This window comes from Podarcis pityusensis, assembly GCF_964106645.2.
Source record: "Podarcis pityusensis genome assembly, chromosome: 10".
NCBI classification, from domain to species: domain Eukaryota; kingdom Metazoa; phylum Chordata; class Lepidosauria; order Squamata; family Lacertidae; genus Podarcis; species Podarcis pityusensis.
In genome coordinates this window covers 8,898,364-8,920,903 of record NC_138035.1, presented here as the reverse complement: position 1 = coordinate 8,920,903, position 22,540 = coordinate 8,898,364, and the positions used below count along the sequence as shown (strand labels likewise).

The 22,540-nt window shown below is 47.4% G+C and overlaps 1 protein-coding gene across 4 annotated transcripts in view; it reads right to left on the bottom strand.

The window, feature by feature from the left end:
- The window catches only part of PLXNA4 (plexin A4), a 609,453-nt gene that overhangs the window by 195,896 nt on the left and 391,017 nt on the right, over positions 1-22,540 (bottom strand). For all 4 annotated transcript variants that reach the window (XM_081022606.1, XM_081022607.1, XM_081022608.1 and 1 more), the window contains one exon: positions 1,007-1,107. In XM_081022606.1, coding sequence (XP_080878732.1) covers positions 1,007-1,107 — 101 coding nt within the window. The remainder of the gene's footprint in view (positions 1-1,006; positions 1,108-22,540) is intronic.

Genomic DNA, 22,540 nt, shown 5'->3' with positions numbered 1-22,540 from the left:
AATTTTGGGGGGTTCTACCCTTTTTTTTTGAAATTGTGGTCATTTAAAGTTTATGATTTTTCTATTGCCTTCTGAGGAAACTGAATAGTTCAGTGAAATGAGGTTTGTAGCTGGCATCCCGTCAAGGCTTTGTTCACTTTTAAAAGGTAAAGGTAAAGGGATCCCTGACCATTAGGTCCAGTCGTGACCGACTCTGGGGTTGCAGCGCTCATCTCGCTTTATTGGCCAAGGGAGCCGGCGTACAGCTTCCGGGTCATGTGGCCAGCATGACTAAGCCGCTTCTGGCGAACCAGAGCAGAACACGGAAACGCCGTTTACCTTCCCGCCGGAGCGGTACTTATTTATCTACTTGCACTTTGATGTGCTTTCGAACTGCTAGGTTGGCAGGAGCAGGGACCAAGCAACGGGAGCTCACCCCATCATGGGGATTCGAACTACCGACCTTCTGATCGGCACGTCCTAGGCTCTGTGGTTTAACCCACAGCACCACCCGCGTCCCTTGTTCAATTTTAGGTTGTTTTAATTTTTTCCTTAAGCGTTTTCATTTTTCTTAGTTGATTTTTCTTAGTTTATTTCCACAAGATAATATTTCTAGTCGATTACTTCTCATTTCAGGGATTTTCATGGTATTTCATTTGTTTTGTGCAATTTCTCAGTTCCGTGACTGTCATTTTTCTATCAGTGAGCAGAGGAAGCAGGGGACAGGTTCCCTGACTTTTGCCCTGACAATTGTTTTTGTCCTTTAAATTCTACCAAAGGACACATTTCCCCATCTTCAGAAAGCAACCCTGCCTCTCTCTTTCTGAAGCTGGAACTCTCAGGCTGCCTTTCCGAACGACTGCCTTCGTCCCACCGGGGACGGCTTCTGTGTCCATTTGCAGCTTTGTTCTGTGTCACAGTGAGAAAACGTGAGGTTGGGGAGGAAGGAAATGGGAAGGAAGCCCTGGGGCCTGCTGCCCCTGCCACGCCCCCACCCATCCCTCGACCCTGTGACCCACACACTTACGCGTTGTGGAGCACACACCATCCGCAGTGGGGGTCCCCTGAGCCCAGGCACTCGCTGCAGCTTTTGTACTGTCCGCAGGACTCCACTGGCACTCGGGTGAGCTGTGGACGACAAGGGGAGAAGAGTCATGCTGAGTTTGCTTACGTTCAGTTTGCAATTCCAGACAGTGTTGTGAAGCCCTGGAGATTAAAACCTATTCACGTATACTACCCAGTAATAATAATAATAATAAAGACGCCTGCTTCTTGGGAGAAAAGCAATGATAAACTTAGACAGCATCTGAAAAAGCAGAGACATCACCTTGCCAACAAAGGTACGTATAGTTAAAGCTATGGTTTTCCCAGTAGTGATGTATGGAAGTGAGAGCTGGACCATAAAAAAGGATGATGGCCGAAGAATGGATGCTTTTGAATTCTGGTGCTGGAGGAGACTCTTGAGAGTCCCATGGACTGCAAGAAGATCAAACCTATCCATTCTGAAGGAAATCAGCCCTGAGTGCTCACTGGAAGGACAGATCCTGAAGCTGAGGCTCCAAGACTTTGGCCACCTCATGAGAAGAGAAGACTCCCTGGAAAAGACCCTGATATTGGGAAAGATGGAGGGCACAAGGAGAAGGGGATGACGGAGGACGAGATGGTGGGACAGTGTTCTCGAAGCTACCAACATGAGTTTGACCAAACTGCGGGAGGCAGTGGAAGACAGGAGTGCCTGGCGTGCTCTGGTCCATGGGGTCACGAAGAGTCGGACATGACTAAACGACTAAATAATACTAATACTAATACTAATACTAATACTAATAATAATAAATATATTTATACCCCACCCTCCCCAGCCAGAGCCAGGCTCAGGACGGCTAACACCAATAAAATCACAGTAAAAACAAAATAGCGGAAAAAGAGGAAGAAAGAAACAACAATTTAAAATACAGGTTAAAATGCAATTTAAAATGCAGCCGCATTTTAAAATAGCTGATAAATTAAGACCATAAAGGGAGGGGAAACATAAGGGTCAGACTGAGTCCAAACCAAAGGCCAGGCGGAACAGCTCTGTCTTGCAGGCCCTAGTCTCTTGTGACAGAGCGTTCTACCAAGTCGGGGCCAGCACTGAAAAGGCCCTGGCCCTAGTTGAGACCAATCTAACCACCTTGTGACCTGGGACCTCTAAAATGTTGTCATTTGTGGACCTTAAGGTCCTCTGCGGGGCAGACCAGGAGGGGCACCCAACAACTCTGTAAGGTGGGTCTAGGTATTCCAAGCTGACTCAGGTGAGTGTGCATCGAAGAGGGAGTGTGACTTGCCCAAGAGTACATACTGAGTTCCTGGTTCACCCTAGAAAAGCCAGCATGATAATGATAATATTAATAATAATAAATTATTTATACCCTGCCCTCCCCAGCCAAGACCGGGCTCAGGGCGGCTAACACCAGGTATAAAAACAATTGACTGAAATACAACTTAAAAACAACATTAAAATACAGCCTCAATTTCAGTAGAAACTCAAATCAAAAACTTTTGGGGGGATGAAAACGTCACCAAGGCTAACTATCCAGACTGGTCCTACGTGGGTCAGGAAAAACCCAAGGATGTCCCCAAATAGGAATTCCATCACAGAAGGAGAAAGGAAAAAGGAAAGAGGGGAAGGGGATCAAGTTGATTCCAAGCCAAAGGCCAGGCAGAATAACTCTGTCTTACAGACCCTGCGGAAAGAAATCAGATCCTGCAGGGCCCTGGTCTCATGAGACAGAGCGTTCCACCAAGTCGGGGCCAGTGTTGAAAAGGCCCTGGCTCTGGTTGAGGCTAATCTAACTTCCTTAGGGCCCGGGACCTCTAGGGTGTTGCTATTTATGGACCTTAGGGTCCTCCGTGGGCCATACTGGGAGAGTGGTTAGAGTGTTGGGCTAAGTACCTGGGAGACTTGGGTTCAAATCTCCACTCAACCACGAAGCTCACTGGGTGACCTTGGGCCATTTGCTGCTTCTCAGCCTGACCTACCTCACAGGGTTGTTGTGGGGATTAAATAAGCGAGGGAACAATTCACACCACCTTGAACTCCTTGGTGGGAAAACTGGGATAAAAATGCAATAAATAGCAGTGGTAAATTGCTTTGGAGTGCTGCTTCCATTCATAGCACACAACGCTGAGCTAAATGGACCAAGGGTCTGGTTCAGTAAATGGCTTGTTCATTTGTATTCATGTTTAACAAACGCACATCCCCTGCCTTTTCAGGAAGTTCAAGGTAACGAACAACAATAAAAATTAACAGCACATCATGCATAAAATTCAGAAACATTATAAAAAAGGCCATTGTGAAATGGAACGCATATTAAATGCTCTCGTTAAAACTGGGAACAATAAAGTCAGCAACAGAATAAGGAAACAAGTGATCAAAGGCTTCCATAGATCTATATCTATGGCAAGTTTTCACCATTTGGTGGAAAACCAGTAAGATGAGACAAGATGAGCCTCTCTTGGGAGATGCCCAGTATTGCCCAGTAACTATGCCCATTTCGGTTTCCCACTTCTCTAAACCTTCTTTCACTTCTCCACATATCGTTACATGTTTGTTTGTTTTTAAAGTCCTAATGAAAACTCACCAGCAAATATCTCCTAGCATGCACATATTTGTATGCAATTTTGCATTATAGGCACATTTTTGCAAAGCGATTTCCCCTGATACAACGTGTATTTTCCTGCACACTTTACCCTAATATGTGCATTTCTGTACACAATACTTGGCTCACAGTTTGCACTGCAAAATTTTGAAGGACAGCCATGTTTTGGTTCTCATATTGTTTTGGAAAGGACGAATTAGGTAGGTTTGCCTTTATACGTTAACCGAATCGATTTTCTTGCCATTTCTAAGTTCGACCACCAAAGAGGCTCTCTCTGTGGTCCCAGATAAATGAACTGTGGTCCCTGATCATTAAAGAACTGTGGTCCCCAATAATTAAACTAAAGCAGTAGATGGAATACAAAAGACTGCATAAGGTACCTTCATAAGGTACCTCTCTTTCAAATCAGATCCAGCGAAGGCGGTGAAGGTCCTGTGTGAGTGCCTGAAGGCGGTTGGAGGATGGATGGCAGCTAATGGATTGAGGTTGAATCCTGACAAGACAGAAGTACTGTTCTTGGGGAACCGGGGGCGGGCTGGTGTGGAGAACTCCCTGATCCTGAATGGGGTAACTGTGCCCCTGAAGGACCAGGTGCGCAGCCTCAGAGTCATTTTGGACTCACAGCTGTCCATGGAGGTGCAGGTCAATTCTGTATCCAGGGCAGCTGTCTACCAGCTCCACCTGGTACACAGGCTGAGACCCTACCTGCCCGCAGACTGTCTCACCAGAGTGGTGCATGCTCTAGTTATCTCCTGCTTGGACTACTGCAATGCGCTCTACGTGGAGCTACCTTTGAAGGTGACCCGGAAACTACAACTAATCCAGAATGCGGCAGTTAGACTGGTGACTGGAGGCAGCCGCCGAGACCACATAACACCGGTCTTGAAAGACCTACATTGGCTCTCAGTACATTTCCAAGCACAATTCAAAGTGCTTTAAAGCCCTAAATAGCCTCAGCCCAGTATACCTGAAGGAGCATCTCCACCCCCATCGTTCTGCCCGGACACTGAGGTCCAGCTCCGAGGGCCTTCTGGCGGTTCCCTCATTGCGAGAAGCAAAGCTACAGGGAACCAGGCAGAGGGCCTTCTCGGTACCCTGTGGTACGCCCTCCCATCAGATGTCAAAGAGATAACTACCTGACATTCAGAAGACATCTGAAGGCAGCCTTGTTCAGGGAAGTTTTTAATGCGTGTCATTTTAGTGTATTTTTGGTCTTTGTTGGAAGCCGCCCAGAGTGGCTGGGGAAACCCAGCCAGATGGGCGGGGTACAAATAATAAAGTATTATTATTATTATGGCAAGGGTTTACAAATCACTTTGTGTGTTAAAAATCATGCCACTACTGATGAATAGGCACCCTCTAGGTTCAAATGATTTCTCCCCACTATTAAGGAAAAGGTAGCTTTCTATGGACACATTTACAGCCATTCTCCCACATCTGACCCATTTCCAGCCCGAGCCTCTTGGTGCTAAAAATGCTTCCTCCCACGCTGCGATGATCATGGAGCTTTCTCTGGTCCAGTGGGACACCTCCACCACACGCCAGCACTCCTGGCAATGACATTTCGAAGAATCAAGTTGCATGACTTCAGGGGAAGGCTCCTCGTCTGATTTCCTGGAGGTGCCACAAGGAGAGGAGAGCAAGTAAATAAAGTCGACTTTGCGGAGTCAAGGTTACACAGAAGAGCTGTGCCTTTCAGGGTGCTTGGATTCCTGTTAAGGGCGTAATTGCTGTCACGGAAAAGCAGCTCGGTTGGATTCAGAGGGATTCCGACGAGTCATGCAACTCCACACACACACACGTTTCCAATCTGCACAAAGTTGAGTTTCCTTCTGTTATTCCCCAAGGATGAAACTAACCAGGGAGCAGTTCCAAGGTCACTGATGAGGCGATTCCTCTGAAGTCAAGGAACCAGTGCCAGAGTATTCTGGCATTTCCCACATCCACACAATTGCATGCGGCAAAAGGTTTGCATAATGCTCCCTTGGGGCAACCAGTTTCCCCAAAGGGCACATGAAGGTAAGTTGCAGGTGGAGACCTGCAAAAACAAGAAACCCGACTGTTTGCAATGCTGTGATTTTGTCATTCCTTTCACAAACACAAATGCAGTGGTACTTCGGGTTACATACGCTTCAGGTTACATATGCTTCAGGTTACAGACTCTGCTAACCCAGAAATATTACCTCGGGTTAAGAACTTTGCTTCAGGATGAGAATAGAAATCGTGCTCCGGCGACACAGCAGCAGCGGGAGGCCCCATTAGCTAAAGTGGTGCTTCAGGTTAAGAACAGTTAAGAACAGACCTCCGGAACGAGTTAAGTTCTTAACCCGAGGTACCACTGTGCTGCTTATTCTTAATCTTTACAGTACCAGTTAATTTTGGCAAATGGTAATGTCAGGGGTTCAGGGACAGAGGCACAGGGTAGGCAGGAGATGGAGAGCGATGGGGATGAATCCCAGGACAGCGAGGAAGAGGATGACAATGACTCAAGAGATTCCATGAGTTTTTCCAGCGAATCAGAGGATTCCCAGAAGGGGGCGCCGGTGGTCAGGGCCAGGGGAGCCCCAGGGGGGACGTGTCAGGAACAGGGGGCCAGCAGGGGATCCCAAAGTGGCAGCTGGGCGTCAGGACCAGCCTCCCCGCCAGAGTGCAGCGAAGGGGGTGGAGGTTCCAGTGTATCAGGGGAAGCAGCTCCGGCAGCAGAGAAAGGAGGGAGGTCGAAGCAAGCCACCCTCCCGGAAGGGGAGGGGAGTAGTGAAGGGAGTAGTGTAACTGTCAAAAGGAAGGTTAGAGGTTGGGCGCGCGCACCAAGTTCAAATGTAGAGGCGCGCGGAAGTACAGGGAGCCCGGAGGAAGAGCCAGGTCCCAAAGCCCGCAGGAGGGGGGAAGAGCAGTCTGGGGATTCCGCGTCAGGGGAATCCAGGAGGGGCGAAACCCCAGGGGGCAGGAAGACCCTGCGGAAAAGGAAAGAGAGGAAGAGGTGGAGCAGCGCAAGCTTCTTAAACTGGTGCAGGGGAGGGACTGACTCAGAGGGGACTTCAGCGGTCTAAGCGTAACAGACGTAGGGCTGCGCGCCTCGGAGGTGAAGCAAACAATGAACTGCAATAAACACTTTTGTATATAAGAAGAGATTGGCGTTGGTCTTTTGTGAGCTGAGACTTGAGGCAGCCCTGACAGGTAATTATTCCTCTCCCTTCCCCCAATCCATGCCACCTGTCAGATGGCAATAGTGGTTGCTCGTGAGTAACCATTCAGGAATCTGAGCTGTCTTTTACAGGTTTTATTTCGGTGCAAAACTATTTACAGTGCAGAGCCACAAGTTCATGTCTGCCTCAATCACTAGCAGAATCCGGGAGTGGTTGTTTCCTGGGCCTCCCCCAACATAAGAGCTTCGTCACCCCCAGCCTTTTCCTTCCTTATTTGCGTTTTACCCCTCTGTGCAAGGTGGGTGAAAGAAGAGGCGTGCTTCCCTCCTGGCCGGCTTGGCAAGGCGCGGTGCTGAGGCCCCCACAAGCATCCTCTGATCCTTTCCCCCCCAGGAGTGGTGCTGAGGCTCCCAGCAGCATCCTCTGGTCCTTTCCCCTCTTCCCACAGAAGGTGTGGCTTTCCTCACCACAGGAAGAGGAACTGCTCCGCAAGATTTTCGGAGGTTCCCTGTAACCCAGTTGCCCCTCTGCTTCCTTACCCTGTTCCGATGGCAGTACACTGACACCACCATTTCTTTATTCCACCCCCCCCATCATATTAGCTCCCTCCACCCACAATTGTCTAGTCCCAGCTTTCTTTGAAATGGCTTTCCAGATAACATCTGCCATCCCTGAAGCTCCCTCGTCAGTCAGAAAAGGTCCGTTTTGCCCGGGGGGGGGGTATAAAAATACTACTGGCTGGACAAACGCGATGTCATCAGTCATTGCCACGTTTTCCCCTGAGGATCCCTGTGTCAGCAGAGTTAGGCCGTTTTTTAACTGACATGGAGGGGCAGAAGCAGCGCCCTGATGAAGCACCATTGAATCCCGTCAGCACTAAACTCCCAAACAGCAATGAGTGACAGATTGCCGGAGAATACACCTGTGCCTTATGGGTACTTTCCAAGAAATGTTACGGGACATGAGCTATGAACTGACAGGCCAGGATTCATGGTGATGATGTCTTGAAAAATAACTAGCTCTGCTATTTGGGGACATTTATTTATTTTTCAAAGGCAGACAGAAGTCAGAATGTAGGGTTGCCATATCTTGAAGAATATCTGCTGAATGAAAAGATAACAACAGGGCAACTGACTTTTAGGTTTGGTGGGTGTGAGTCAGTAAACGAGGGGAATTGAGACTAAGAGAGCTGAGTGGGGGGTACTCATGTAATCTCACTGTATAAAAGTTGTACAAGTGACAATAAAGTATTTCAATTTCAGTTGGGTCTATTGGGTTGCATCGCTGATCAGCATGAAGCAATGGTGGGGGACCCACATTACTCACACAGCAAAGGCAGATCTAGGGGAGAGTGATTGGTGTAATCACACTGGGCATCAATCTTCTGGGTCATGGCGACTACGGCATCCAATGGAAGGTAAGAGGTGGGGGCCCCCCTCTGGATTTTGGCATCGCACAGGGCGACACAGAAACTGAGGTGCCATGGTCCACCACTGCCTACAGCAACTGTTCTGTCACATTTTAAGGTATGAAGAAGAAGAAGAAGAAGAAGAAGAAGAAGAAGAAGAAGAAGAGGAAGAGGAAGAAGAAGAAGAAGAAGAAGAAGAAGAAGAAGAAGAAGAAGAAGAAGAAGAGTTTGGATTTGATATCCCGCCTTTCACTCCCTTTAAGGAGTCTCAAAGCGGCTAACATTCTCCTTTCCCTTCCTCCCCCACAACAAACACTCTGTGAGGTGAGTGGGGCTGAGAGACTTCAAAGAAGTGTGACTGGCCCAAGGTCACCCAGCAGCTGCATGTGGAGGAGCGGAGACACGAACCCAGTTCCCCAGATTACGAGACTACCGCTCTTAACCACTACACCACACTGGCTCTCAATGAGGAAAGGTAGTGCTTGAGCTGGCCATCAACTCTTCCCCAGCGCAAGGAAGAGGTGATGTAGTTGCTACCCAAAGCTCAAACGGCAATGCCCTTTCGTGATTAGAAAAAGAAAATCGATTAAAAAAAATAAAGGTCAGATGAATGTGCACGGGATATTGGAAGCGCAGAGGGGCCATGAGTTCTGTTTTACAGAAGACAGTCTTCTATTTAAAGGGCTCCTTGAGAACAGCCTTCTATCTGAAGGTGTGAGAATGGCTGCCTAGGCCAGGTGAAAAGATAAATAAAGAATCCAAAGAACCATCAGCAACTGACACATGAAAGAAAACTTAGCATCGACAGCTAACAGAGCTAGTTATTTGGAAAAGGTTTGGAAAAGGGCCGTCAGAAAGGTCAAGGGGATGGTACAAGTCTGCTATGAATAAATGTTGCAGTGTTTGGGACTGTTTTTAAAAACATTATTTATAATTTTCAGGTTTATACATTTCAATGACTTCCTCCCCACACTTTCAGCGGTTCCTTAAATTTATTTTTAATATCTTCTGCATATCCAAATTAACTTAATTTGTTCATTTATTCATCTGCTTTAGATATATACTCTTATGAAACTGCAGGTTATTACAATAACCCTTCCAATGCTCTCATCTGTTTACAATTTATCTGTAAATATTCAATAAACCATTTCCATTCTTTTATAAAAAGTTGCTGTCTTTATTTCTTATTTTCCCCAGTAAGTTTTGCCATTTCTGCATATTCCATAAGTTTTTGTATCCATTCTTCCTTTGCTGATACTTCTGCTTCTTTCCATTTTGGAGGCAAGTAACAGTCTTGCTGCTGTAGTAGCATATATGACTAAGTTTCTATACAGTTTGGGTAATTCTGTTCCTATAATTCCCCAAAGGAAAGCATCTGGGTCATTGTTGTTTCTTACAAATGTTATTTTAAACATCCTTTTCATTTCATTATATATCATTTCCCAGTAAGCTTTAACCTTACTACAAGGCCACCACATATGATAAAAAGAACCTTCTTTCTCTTTACATTTCCAACACTATATGATTTAGATTTATACATTTTTGCCAATTTGGGACTTTTTTGTTTAGGGAAATGGTGAGAGGCTACATGATAAAAGCTTTAAAAATTCCACATAGCATGGAGACAGTGGAGAGAGAGAGGGTTTTTTCTCCCTCCCTTATTATACTAGACTTGTGGACATGAAGTGGCATATTGGATGTTCAGGACAGATAAAAGAGGCCTAAACAGCCTCGGTCCAGTATATCTGAAGGAGCGTCTCCACCCCCATCATTCAGCCCGGACACTGACGTCCAGCGCCAAGGGCCTTCTGGCAGTTCCCTCGCTGTGAGAAGTCAAGTTACAGGGAACCAGGCAGAGGGCCTTCTCAGTGGTGGCACCCGCCCTGTGGAACACCCTCCCACCAGATGTCAAAGAGAAAATCAATTACCAGACTTCTAGAAGACACCTGAAGGCAGCCCTGTTTAGGGAAGCTTTTAATGTTTAATAGACTACTGTATTTTAATATTCTGTTGGAAGCTACCCAGAGTGGCCGGGGAAGCCCAGCCAGATGGGCAGGGTATAAATTATTGAGGAGAAGAAGAAGAAGAAGAAGAAGAAGAAGAAGAAGAAGAAGAAGAAGAAGTCCTTCTTCATGCAGCACATAGTTAAAACAATGGAACACGCTCTCCTCCAGGAGGCAGTGATGGCCATCAACTTGTATGGCTTTACAAGTGGATTAGACAAATTCATGGAGAATTATCAATGGCTCCTAGCCATGATGGCTATGCTCTCAGTTGGAGGCAACAGGGCTTCTGAATACCAGCTGCTGAAAACCACAGGAGGGGAATGTGCTCTTCTGCTCAAGTCCTGCTCTTTGGTTTTCCACGGATGGCACTGTGGTCTAAACCACTGAGCCTCTTGGGCTTGCCGATCAGAAGGTCAGCGGTTCGAATCCCCATGATGGGGTGAGCTTGCATTGCTCTGTCCCAGCTCCTGCCTACCTAGCAGTTCAAAAGCATGCCAGTGCAAGTAGATAAATAGGTATCGCTCCAGCAGGAAGGTAAATGGCGTTTCCGTGCGCTCTGGCACTCGTCGCACACCTGCGTGCACGAGAAGCTGTTTAGTCATGCTGGCCACATGACCCAAAAGCTGTCTGTGGACAAATGCTTGCTCCCTCGGCCTGAAAGCGAGATGTGCGCCGCAACCCCATAGTTGCCTTTGACTGGACTTAACTGTCCAGGGGTCTACTGGTGGAGGAAGAGGAGTGCAGGTGGAGCGCACCGCTATGGCAGTGTAATCCCGGTGGGGTGCTGTCAGGGAACTGGCATCGGAAGGAAGGGAGGTGGAAGGGCTCACACAGGTTGGGAGAGACTCAGCAGCTGAAGAGGGAACCAGTAGGGGGAGAAGAGCTGAGCTGAGGGAAAGTGAGCAGGAGGGATGGCTCCGAGACACTTCCAGCGAAAACAGTGGGGAGGTTTCAGGACCTCCTGTAGGGACACCCACTCCTCGCCGGAAACTGTCACGCAGGGAGTCCAGAAGACGTGTTTCCGTTAAGGAGCTTTTATGTTGGAAGCGATTCCGAAAGCAACCACTGTCGGAATCTGCAAGCGACTGACAGAGCCATGTTTAAGGGGCTCCGTTACAGACAGAGGTTTGGAAACATGACCAAACTCTGAGGGACTTGGATTTTACGCACAAGCAGCTCATCGTCCCATCATAGGTGCCATTGCGGCTGTCCCCCCTGCCCATGCTGGGCACCACGCCCCTGCAGGCGGCATGTCACACCCCCAGGATGCACACCAGCCCTGCCCCCGCCTGCTCTCCGCCCTCCAGTGCCAGAGCAGTGCTCGACCACTGCAGGGGTCCTTTACATTTTTACTTTCCATGGGTATCTGGTTGGCTACTATACGAACAGGATGCTGCAGTCAGGAGTTCAGCCTACACTCGAGTAGGACCCTGGCAGAGACACATGCCCAACTGGCATGTTCCCTCCCTCCTGGTCAATTGTTCAGGAGCTTCATAAGCTTTCTTCAGCCCGGACATCACAGCGACCAGTGCCAACAGACATCGGCACACTGAGGGATCTGCAGAGTTTGCACACCTTGCATGACAGACCTCAGCAACTCAGCATTTTGGCTAATCTACTTTATTTACATATAAACACACACGGAGCACTGCAACTTGGCTCCCTCTCTCTCTAACATCAGACAGCAAAGAGAAAAAGAGAATAAAGGACAATAGTCCCACTTCGCGGAACACAGTAACACAAACATCCTGTCTCCATCACTTCCCACTCTGTGGAGTCAAAACATATTCCGTCATGTGAAAGACAACAATCCCATGACTTCAATTACGGAGCAGGAATTCTAACAGCTACATAGGTCATTGGACTGATTGAGCAGGCTGTTCTTATGAGCAAGCATGCAGGGAGACTTGGCCACGGTTGAAGGTGGCAATGTTTTTAAGTACCAGTTGCTGTAAGCCACAGAAAGGGAGAGGCTTCTTGCCCTCAAACCCTGCTTGTATCTGTTCAACCACTGTGCGGACAGAATCCTGGGCTTCAGCCTGATCCAGCAGGGCTCTCCTTTCATCCTGTCCTCATTCACCCTCGACTCCCCGTCCATCACAAAAAGACATGGCCAGGAGAGACACAAAAAGGATGGATAAAGAGCTAGAACATTTTGAGAGAGTGGGAGGGATTCATCAAAGAGGTAACGGAATGGCCTTCTCGGCAAGAGAGATTTTTGCACCAGCAGGCCGGAACTCATCCTTGTGGACACACGAAGACCTCGCACAAGTCATGCTGCTGTGTCTAACTGCTAGCACACCAGACCCTTTTACACGTTCACCTTCAGCGGCTCAGCAGTGAGATTAATTAAAACTGCACCACGCTGCTCAGTTACTCAAGCTTTAGTGTCAGGCCCTCTAATTAATAAAGGGAGAGTCTACGGGAAACAATGGAGCCGTGAGTGAAAGGCACACCACCTAAGGGCCGTCAGCTGAAGAGAAAGCAGCAGAAAGCAAAGACAGCACATCACAGCTCAGATCTGAAACGCTCCCCCTTCGCCGGCGGAACATAAATCTGCAATTAATTCCACTCAGCTCCACGAATCAAAAGTTTGGAGATCGGCCCATGCCCTCCGGGAGCAATCAGCCTTTCATGCTGCCCCAAAGACAGGGGGAAACAAAAAAGCTCGTGCAACCGCAGCAATTTGCCGCTCTCGGTAATTATTATAGAGGGATCATCGTCTTTCTCCCACAGCAAAGGATGGCTCCAGACCCACCGCGAAAACAAACATATACGGAATCAATGGCTTCCAGCCTCTGCAACGCTGAGGCCAGGAACCAGCACCTGTGAGGCTGCTGGTGCCTATATATATGTTGGAATCATAAAATGTAGAGTAGTAAGGGACCTTGAGGGTCATGTAGTCCAACCCTCTGCAATGCAGGAATCTTGAGCATCTACGACAGATGGCCATCCAACCTCTGCTTAAAAACCTCCGAGGAAGGAGAGTCTGCCACCTTCCAAGGGAATGGCTCTTTCTGTCGGAAAGTTCTTCCTGATGTTTAGTCGGAATCTCCTTTCTTGTAACTTGAAGCCATGGGTTCAAGTCCTACCCTCCGGAGCAGGAGGAAACAGGCTTGGTCCATCTTCCACGTGACAACCCTTGAGATATTTGTAGATGGCTCTCATATCTCCTCTCAGCCTCCCCTTTTCCAGGCTAAACATACCCAGCTCCTTCAACTGTTCCTCATAAGGCTTGGTTTCCATGCCACTCCAATCTCTGAGCAGCAAAAGACTCCAGGCACTTGCCCTGGACTTGTTTTTCTTGCAATGAAGATCAGTAGAGACTGTGGTGTCTTTATGATATATGGTTTTATCTCACATATATACAGTGGTACCTCGGGTGACAGACGCTTCAGGTTACAGACTCCGCTAACCCAGAAATAATACCTCGGGTTAAGAACTTTGCTTCAGGATGAGAACAGAAATTGTGCGACAGTGGGAGGCCCCATTAGCTAAAGTGGTACCTCAGGTTAAGAACAGTTTCAGGTTAAGAATGGACCTCCAGAATGAATTAAGTTCTTAACCCAAGGTACCACTGTATAGGGTTGCCATATTTCAATTAATGATTTTTTGATTGACTTCCCTAAGATCCAGGACAAAGCGCCACCTTTTGGAAATTCCCCATTGAAATCCAGGTAACGTCCAGGAAAATCTGGACGTATGGAAGCCCTTCATATATGCAACCTGAGCATAAGATGGAGTGGCTCACAGCATTAACACCCCCAACCAATCTTGCTTCTTCATTGGTCAAAGCTTTGGATCCAGCTCAGAGCAAAAATGTCTCTGTGTATCCAGCTTCCAGGCTGCTTCAAGCTCAGCTCACAAATACTACTCTCCGGCTATTACAAGTAAAGGGACCCCTGACCATTAGGTCCAGTCGTGACCGACTCTGGGGTTGCGACGCTCATCTCGCTTTACTGGCCGTGGGAGCTGGTGTACAGTTTCCGGGTCATGTGGCCAGCATGACTGAGTCACTTCTGCCGAACCAGAGCAGCGCACGGAAACGCCGTTTACCTTCCCGCCGGAGGAGTACCTATTTATCTACTTGCACTTTGATGTGCTTTCGAACTGCTAGGTTGGCAGGAACAGGGACTGAGCAATGGGAGCTCAGCCCGTCACGGGGATTCGAACCACCGACCTTCTGATCGGCAAGTCCTAGGCTCTGTGGTTTAACCGACAGCGCCACCCACGTCCCTCTCCGGCTATTACTCTCCTACTTATCAGCAGAGGAGGGAAGGAAGGGTTTCCCCATTATCCTGGAGGGCACCATCACTTAAGCTCTTGAAATGTACCTCATTCTTTTGGGATGCTGATGAGGACACTTAAGTGGCCAGCTAAGACTATTGTCTTACAAAGCAACTTGTCTGGCCAGTTCAGCAAACAGAATCCTCTGTCAGATCCTAACCCTCAAGGGATACAGGACCCCAAGAATTTGGAAGTGACTCGGGGCATCACCCTGACTGACTCTCCCCACCCTCAAACTTACAATAATATATATATTGGGGTCCTGATCCAAACAGGGCATATCTGAAGGGTTTGGAACATCAACCAAGTTGGGTTGAGACAGTCACAGATCACTTCAGATTATGCTGGCAGGCCTAGAAAAATCCAGGGCTGTCAGGGGGCAGGGCATCAGGAAGGAAGGAGAGGCAGGCATCAATCTAGAACCACTGTGCTGGTCCTGGGGGCTAACCGAGAGGCAAGGTCCGAGTCCAGTCTGAGGTCGATGGTATGGAGTCTGTCTGTCAAAGCTGTAGCTGGGTCCAAAGCAGGGAGTCAGGTGGGGTCAGGAACTCTGGCAGAAGAGCAGGAACAGGCTACCAACAACGTTGCTCCCACAACCTGGGACTGTGGCTGACTGGCTTTTATCTGCCCCGAGGCATAGGGTGGCCCCGGTCCACAGGTGACTCGCCTCTCCTGGCCTGGAGGCGAGCACTCCTCCTGCAGGAACTTAGTTGCCTCCGCCTCTCTGCCCTGAGCCTCTGCAGCTCAGGAGAGACTGGAGGGTTACTGGACCCAGAGGCAACCTCCTCTTCCCCTGACGGGGCTGAGAGTGGAGCACCTGCAGGCAATGGGTCCTCCATCCCCTCAGGGGCCAGAGCAGACTCAGCTGGTGCCTGCACCTGAGGATCCAGCACAGGTGAGGACCCTTCAGGCTCAGGCCCCAGCCCCAGCTCAGCTGGTTCTGGAGGCGGGGACTCCTGTGCAGGCTGGGATTCCTCAGGTTCAACCTCTGAGTCTGAATCCCAGGCCATCACAACCACCCTGCGATCTTCAGATGAACAGCCATATATCAATAAATAAAACAAATAAATAGGAAGCCCACCAAAAGGCCAAGATCTATGTCAGCTGTGTCTGCCCAGGAGAAGGTAGGAACCTGACCATGCCTGGTACTCCTGCCTTGGACTAGGTGACCCTCAGGGTTGCTTCCAAGTAGAAATCTATGATTCTATGTTGTCCCATCCCTGAAGCAGAGACTTGATGCTTCTGTGCTGTAGGACAGCTGCGCTTCAGTTTACTTCTTAGTTTGGGAACTGCAAACCAGGCAGATTCACTTTAAAATCTATCACCGCAGGTCAGAGATGGGGAGGAAATTACTTGCTATTTCGCTTTTCAGCTGTTGGATTTGCAGACAATTACTAATGGCTGAGTGTTTTGAGTGTTTTGCTGGAGTGAGAATTGAATGGTCAGAGTGATGCACTGTGTGCAAGGAAAGTGTGACTTTTGAATGGGTGGGTGTGGCAAGATGGTTCTTGAATCCTTGATTTATATAATTAAATGTGAGGATGGTTTTTATGTTGTAATTGCATTGTACTCTGTAGTGTTTTGTTGCTTTTTTGTTCTGCATGTGACCCCCTTTTTAAGAGATTTACTGCTGATGTTATTTAAAATAAGGAATGGGGGGTGAGCAGGAGCTGCACTGAGAGTGGAATTGTGTTTCCATAGAATCATAGAGAGAGCAGGACCATAAAGAAGGCTGATTGCCAAAGAATTGATGCTTTTGAATAATGGTGTTGGAGGAGACTCTTGAGAGTCCCATAGGCTGCAAGAAGATCATTCTGAAGGAAATCAGCCCTGAGTGCTCACTGGAAGGACAGATCCTGAAGCTGAGGCCCAAGACTTTGGCCACCTTATGAGAAGAGAAGACTCCCTGGAAAAGACCCTAATGTTGGGAAAGATGGAGGGCACAAGGAGAAGGGGACGACAGAGGACAAGATGGTGGGACAGTGTTCTCGCAGCTACCAGCATGAGTTTGACCAAACTGCGGGAGGCAGTGGAAGACAGGAGTGCCTGGCGTGCTCTGGTCCATGGGGTCACGAAGAGTCGGACACGACTAAACAACAACAAGAAGAATCATAGAATTAGATGACCATGAGGGTCATTTTGTCCAACCCTCTCCAATGCAAGAATGTTTTTGCCCAGTGTGGGGCTCAAACCCACAACCCTGCCTCATGCTCATGCTATACTGAACTGAGCTATTCCAGTTTTTATGGGATATCTATTGATTTCCATGGAGATGCAAACAGCTTTGAGGTTCTGGAGACATAAAGTGGTACACAAGTTAAATTCAGAAATAAAATTAAGTGCAGACAAATCTCTCCCCCCCTCCCTTCCGGGAGCACTACTTGGGCACGACTGACGCATATGCAGCGCTTCTGAACACTCTAAAGCACGATATAAGTGATCGCTATGGTTCAATGAGACACTCCTTTGGGCCAGGTTATGCTTTCAAGTAGGATGTTAAGTGCTTTGTTGTAGCTTGCTGGTTTCCAAATTGGTCTTTTCCTCAAGATTGCTTTCATTGCTTAGGGGCTTCTCCCCCCCCCCAAAAAAAAAACCTCTCAGCATAATGATCCTAACAAGGTGAATCATTGCCCAGTCTGGGCTTTTTATAATTGCATGTTAATGCAGTGACAGGATCGACTCAGTCTGATGAACTGGGATAATCTAAATGTACAAAAAGAGGCAACTTAAGTAGCCCGCACACATTTTCCAAAGAAGTCAAAGGACGCCTTTCCAAAACGCCAAGCGGAGCACTGTCTCAAGCTGTGTGAGTTCTGTCAACGCTCCTCATATCTTCCAAGGCTCAGCCAGCCCCCCCCCCCAAAAGATAGCAAGATTATGAGAGAGCCTGATTTCCGCTCAAAACAATTCTCAATGGAGCATTTGCGATAAGAGCAAATTATTAAACAGAGAGAGACAAAGCCACTAAGTGGATCCTTAGATGAACCTGGCTTCCTTGCCCAACAGACCAGGATATGAATCTATCCCAAACTAGAGAAAGCCTAAGATGCTATTTACAAGCATAAATCAATGACCAATGAAGCTGGAAGATACAGGGAAGATACACAGAAGGTATTCTTCATGCAGTGAAAAGTTAAAACAGGCTGGACTATGCTGAACAGGATAAATTAACAGGAAGGATTCGAAACCTGCGGGGCCAGAGATTCTTAGAAGACTGGAGTAAATATACAAACCATTTGAAGAGTAATTGTAATGAACAGATTACGCTAGTAGGATTGCAAGAAGTTTTGTAAGGATGATTATTTGAAATATTGCAAGACAGACTATGAGGAGAATTATTAGTTCATGATAATTAATAGTAATAGAGAAATTAAGAAATGCAGAATAAGTGATAAAGAACGGAAAATCATCAGAGGTGTTGACAGAAGTCTAAAATATTGTGTAAGATAAGAAGTTACGTTATATGATTGTTGTAAACGCTATGTTAAAAAACCAATAGAAATGTATAAAAGAAAAGAAAAGAAAAGTTAAACCAGGCTTCCTCAAACTCAGCCCTGCAGATGTTTTGGGCCTACAACTCCCATGATCCCTAGCTAGCAGGACCAGTGGTCAGGGATGATGGGAATTGTAGTCTCAAAACATCTGGAGGGACGAGGTTGAAGAAGCCTGAGTTCAACTATGGAACTCTCTCCCACAGGAGGCAGTGATGGCCACCAACATGAATGGCTTTAAAAGAGGACTAGACCATTTCGTGGAGGAGAGGGCTATCAATGGCTACTAGCCAGGAGAGCTGTGCTCTGTCTCATGCTTCTGAATACCAATCGCAGGGCTGGAGAGGGCTCTTGAGCTCAAATCCTGCTTGCAGTTTTCCCATTGGTTGGCCACTGTGAGAACTAGATGGGCCATAGGTCTGGTCCAGCAGGTTCTTCTTACATTATTAACTACCACAAAACCCAATGTGATTTTGCTGCATGATGCTGTTAACTTAGAATATCAATGTCTGTGCTATTTATTTATTTCTTGCTTGCCTGACAACAGAGGCTCCCAGTGTGGGTTACAGCACAAAAACACACACCATACTATCAAAACAGCAGTAAACAAACAACAGCTCCCTCCATTTACCCTGAAACAGTGATTCCATTAAGCACATTACACAGAGGACACCAAAAACGGTTCTTTGAAGGCCAAATGGAATGGGTGGAAATGGTAAGGTGGGCTGCCTCTTGTGGAGAGGGATTTCCTAATGCTTGGTGCCTCCACTAAGAAGACCCTCTCATGAGCTGCCACTCCTGAATCTCTGAGAGCAAAACTGCAAGCAGGGCCTCATGATCTTAACCTGCAGACTACATGGCTCACCATGGTCATTCAACCTATTGTCAAGACATTATTCTTGCACCTGAATACCAAGATTAGCATATATTGATGCTCTCGTGATGGGGAAAATATGTGGCTCCAGCAAAAACAAAACCACGTTAGGCACCTGGCATTTAGAAGTCTCAGACTGAAGAGCTGTATTGTCAAACTCCAATCTGGCAGGGAGGGGAGGAGGAGGAAGAGAGAGAGAGAGAGAGAGAGAGAGAGAGAGAGAGAGAGAGAGAGAGAAATGATTCTGAGCGTCAACACTGACACACAGAGAAATACAGCCATTATCACAGTACAAGTCGAAAGCTTTAAAGTCAGTGTGGCACAGGGCTATTAGACAGCTGAGTGCTCAGAGGTCACTCACATCATGCGATTAAGAAGCCGTGCAATTAAGCCTGGCTGGGGATGATTAATTAATTAATTAATTGCCCCATCCAGCGGCTGCGCCATGCATTCTGCCATTAAGAAGCTGCAGTGGTGAACGGTTTCAGGGAGAGTTGGGTTGCTGCCCTGCGCCCACTTTCCCTGGGAGTATTTCCACCGAGCCTAGAAGGGCTTCCTCTTGAGTAAGTGTGCACGGGGGCAGGCCGTCAGGAGGGTCAGCTCCTCTCTTTGCACAAGGGGGCGCTTAGCAAGGGCCTACCGCCCACCCATTCACTCCCATAGAGACAGAAGACAGGCGGCGTAATCTTATTCATGCTCGAGGGAAGCCAGCCATACAGTGTTGCTTACCACCAGTGAGGAATGGGAGAATTCAATTCAGTTCACATTTAAAGGTGAAACCTACCAAATCCGCAACAAGCGCAGCAATCTTTCGAAATTTGTACTTCCCTGAATTTTGCAACGCAGTTCTCTATCTGGATCAGCACCTTGGGACAGGGTGGTATGGTTTTTAAACCTTTTGCCTGGCCACCATGGTTCAAATGTCAGGGGGCTCCTGTGCCTGCTATCTGCATAGTGGGGGGTGGGGAGGAGGAGCTATCAGTGAAGCAAATGGGAGCTTTTGCCCATGAATATTGCAAGCATTGGGAAGAAGGAAAGACCCTAAACTTCTTCTTCCCTGTCCCTGATGTCCCTGCCTGAGAATCAAGCTTGTTCCAATCTCCTGTTTCTTGATTTACCTTGAATCAGATAGACAGGGGTGTCACATAAAGTGGGGGTGCGCCTTGAATTTTTGTTTGTTTCCTATGTTTGTGCATAGCCTTAAGGGCTTCCCACAGCCACTGTGACAATAGGCTCTTTGGCCTGATCCAGCAATCTTTTCTTAAGCTCTCATGAGACGGTTTTGCAGCAGCTTCTTCCGCCTTGTTTTCTTTCTTTGGCTTGCCATGTCCATTTGGGCCCAAGGAGGAAAGAACACTGCTTCTGATCACCAAAGACTTCCAAGTGGTTGGGCTCTCATGTTTGCTTTCTCGAACAGCCTGCACAGCAGAGCAGCTCGGTGTGTCGCAATTAAAGCGAAGTGAAGTCCCTTCTAATGAGCCCCAGCTCCTGCATGGTTACTGAGGCATGCCTGCCGAGCCGGCGCCTGATCATTATCGTGGCTCTCTAAAACTATATATAGAATTAATTGGGGTCTGTAATGGAATTTATGTCATGGCAATGGGCTTTGCTTTCTTTCCAAAGTCCAGGGTGACTACGGAGAGCGTGTCAAAGGCGCTGAGAAGTGGCCTCACTCAAAAGACAGGAGGTGGCTGTAGCTCTCAGCGATACCATCCCTGCTGAGTGGGGCTCTGTGTTCGAGTTGACTCCTCACCCTTTAAATACATTCAGCTGTCTCCTGCCAGTACCTCAACCAAGCCAACCCACCCCCCAAAAAAAGATTCTTCTGGGTTATAGGATGCCATTATGGTTGCTTTTGATTTTTTCATCCAGTTTTCATAGAGCAATAGCGTTGTAGAGTTGGAAGAGACACCATGGAACATCTAGCCAAGGTTTCCCAAACTTGGCTCTCTGGCTGTTTTTGGACTACAACTCCCATCATCCCTAGCTAGAAGGACCAATGGACATGGATGATGGGAATTGTAGTCCAAAAACAGCTGAGAAACACTGATCTAGTCCAACTCCCCACAGTGCAGGAATCATAGCTAAAGAAACCCTGACAGATTGCCTTCCACCTTCTGAGAGAATGCATTCCACTGTTGAACAGCTTTTACCACCAGAAAGTTAGCTAAAACCATGAGAGGATGAGTCTGTGTGTTTCATCAAGCCCACTGCCCCCTCACAAAACGATCCCTTCCTAGTTGTGCATCAAGAAAACTGCTGGCACATTTGCAAAGCTAAGCAGGGTCCGGTGTGGTTTCAAACTGGATGGGGGACCGAATGTTGAGATTCCTGCATTGCACGGGGTTGGACCAGATGATCCTTGGGGTCCCTTCCAACTCTACAATTCTATGTTTTTATGAATGCAAGTTCCTCCAAGGAACTCAGGATGACATCCCTAGAGTCAACGGCATCACTTCCTGAATCATGTCATTCTCAGTGGATCACACACAACCTGGATGAGGAGGAGGAGGGCTGTGAAAACTGAGAATTCCCACTGCCTTGAGTGTTCCACACAAAGCAATGATGAACTTGCTATTGGGTTCCCTTTTTCTGCTTTGGGACATCAGCAAGAACCCTGGCTAGTCTACTCCCTGGTAGTGGCCCTCAGTTATCCAATTATATCCACACAACAACCCTGCAAGGTCAGGTTAAGAGAAGGTCAATGGGTTCCAAAGAGGGTGTTTCATGCATAGTCCAGTGGTTTGAGTGTTGGGACTAGAACTTGGGAGATAAGGGTTCAAATCCCAACTCGGCCATGAAACTCACTGGGTGACATTGAGCCAGTTGCTTTCTCTTTCTCTCTCTCTCTCTCTCTCTCTCTTTCTCTCTCTCTCTCTCTCCTACTTCACAGTGTTTCTGTGAGCATAAATTATGGGATACCAAATAAATAAATAAATAAATAAATAAATAAATAAATAAATAAATAACTCAACGGTCAGCAAGGGTCAATGTAGCTGAGATAGTTTGCAATTCCAGAATGAGCAATCCTGAGCTACACACTTTCTGGACTGTTGCTTATGAAAAGAAGTCCTTAAAGCTATGTACAGTAGCCATGCTTTCACCCCTTTGGAACCTCACGTGGCGTAGCCCCAACTTGACACTCAGGCAAGCCGCAGACCGGCTTTCCCTTCTGATGTGTGACCTCTCTCTCTCCCCAGCAAACAAATGTGTACACGTGGAGAGCCACCCAGTTGGCTCGTGAGCCGATTCATAATTCCAAGCTCTGGCAGATTTACACAGTTCAGGAAGTGCGGCTTTTTATTTACTGGATTCCATTTCACATCAGTGAACTGTAAAATTATAACCACAGCTTCTCCCCAGCCTCTTTTTCAGATCTATGGCCTCTCTCTCTCTCTCTCTCTCTCTCTCTCTCTCTCTCTTTCAGTTTTTCGTGCACATGTTGAGGAGGCTGCAGTGATAAAACAATCCATCTCTGGGAGGGCTCTCCCCAACCCCCACCACTGCCTTTTTAACTTTCTTTGAATGCATTCTGAAGTACACACACACACACACACACACACACACACACAGTGCCCTTCATGTAAAACCCTTTCCTAATAATAATAATAATAATAATAATAATAATAATAATAATAATAATAAATTATTAATACCCCGCCCTTCCCGGTTCAAAAACTGGGCTCAGGGCGGCTAACAACAAATTTAAAA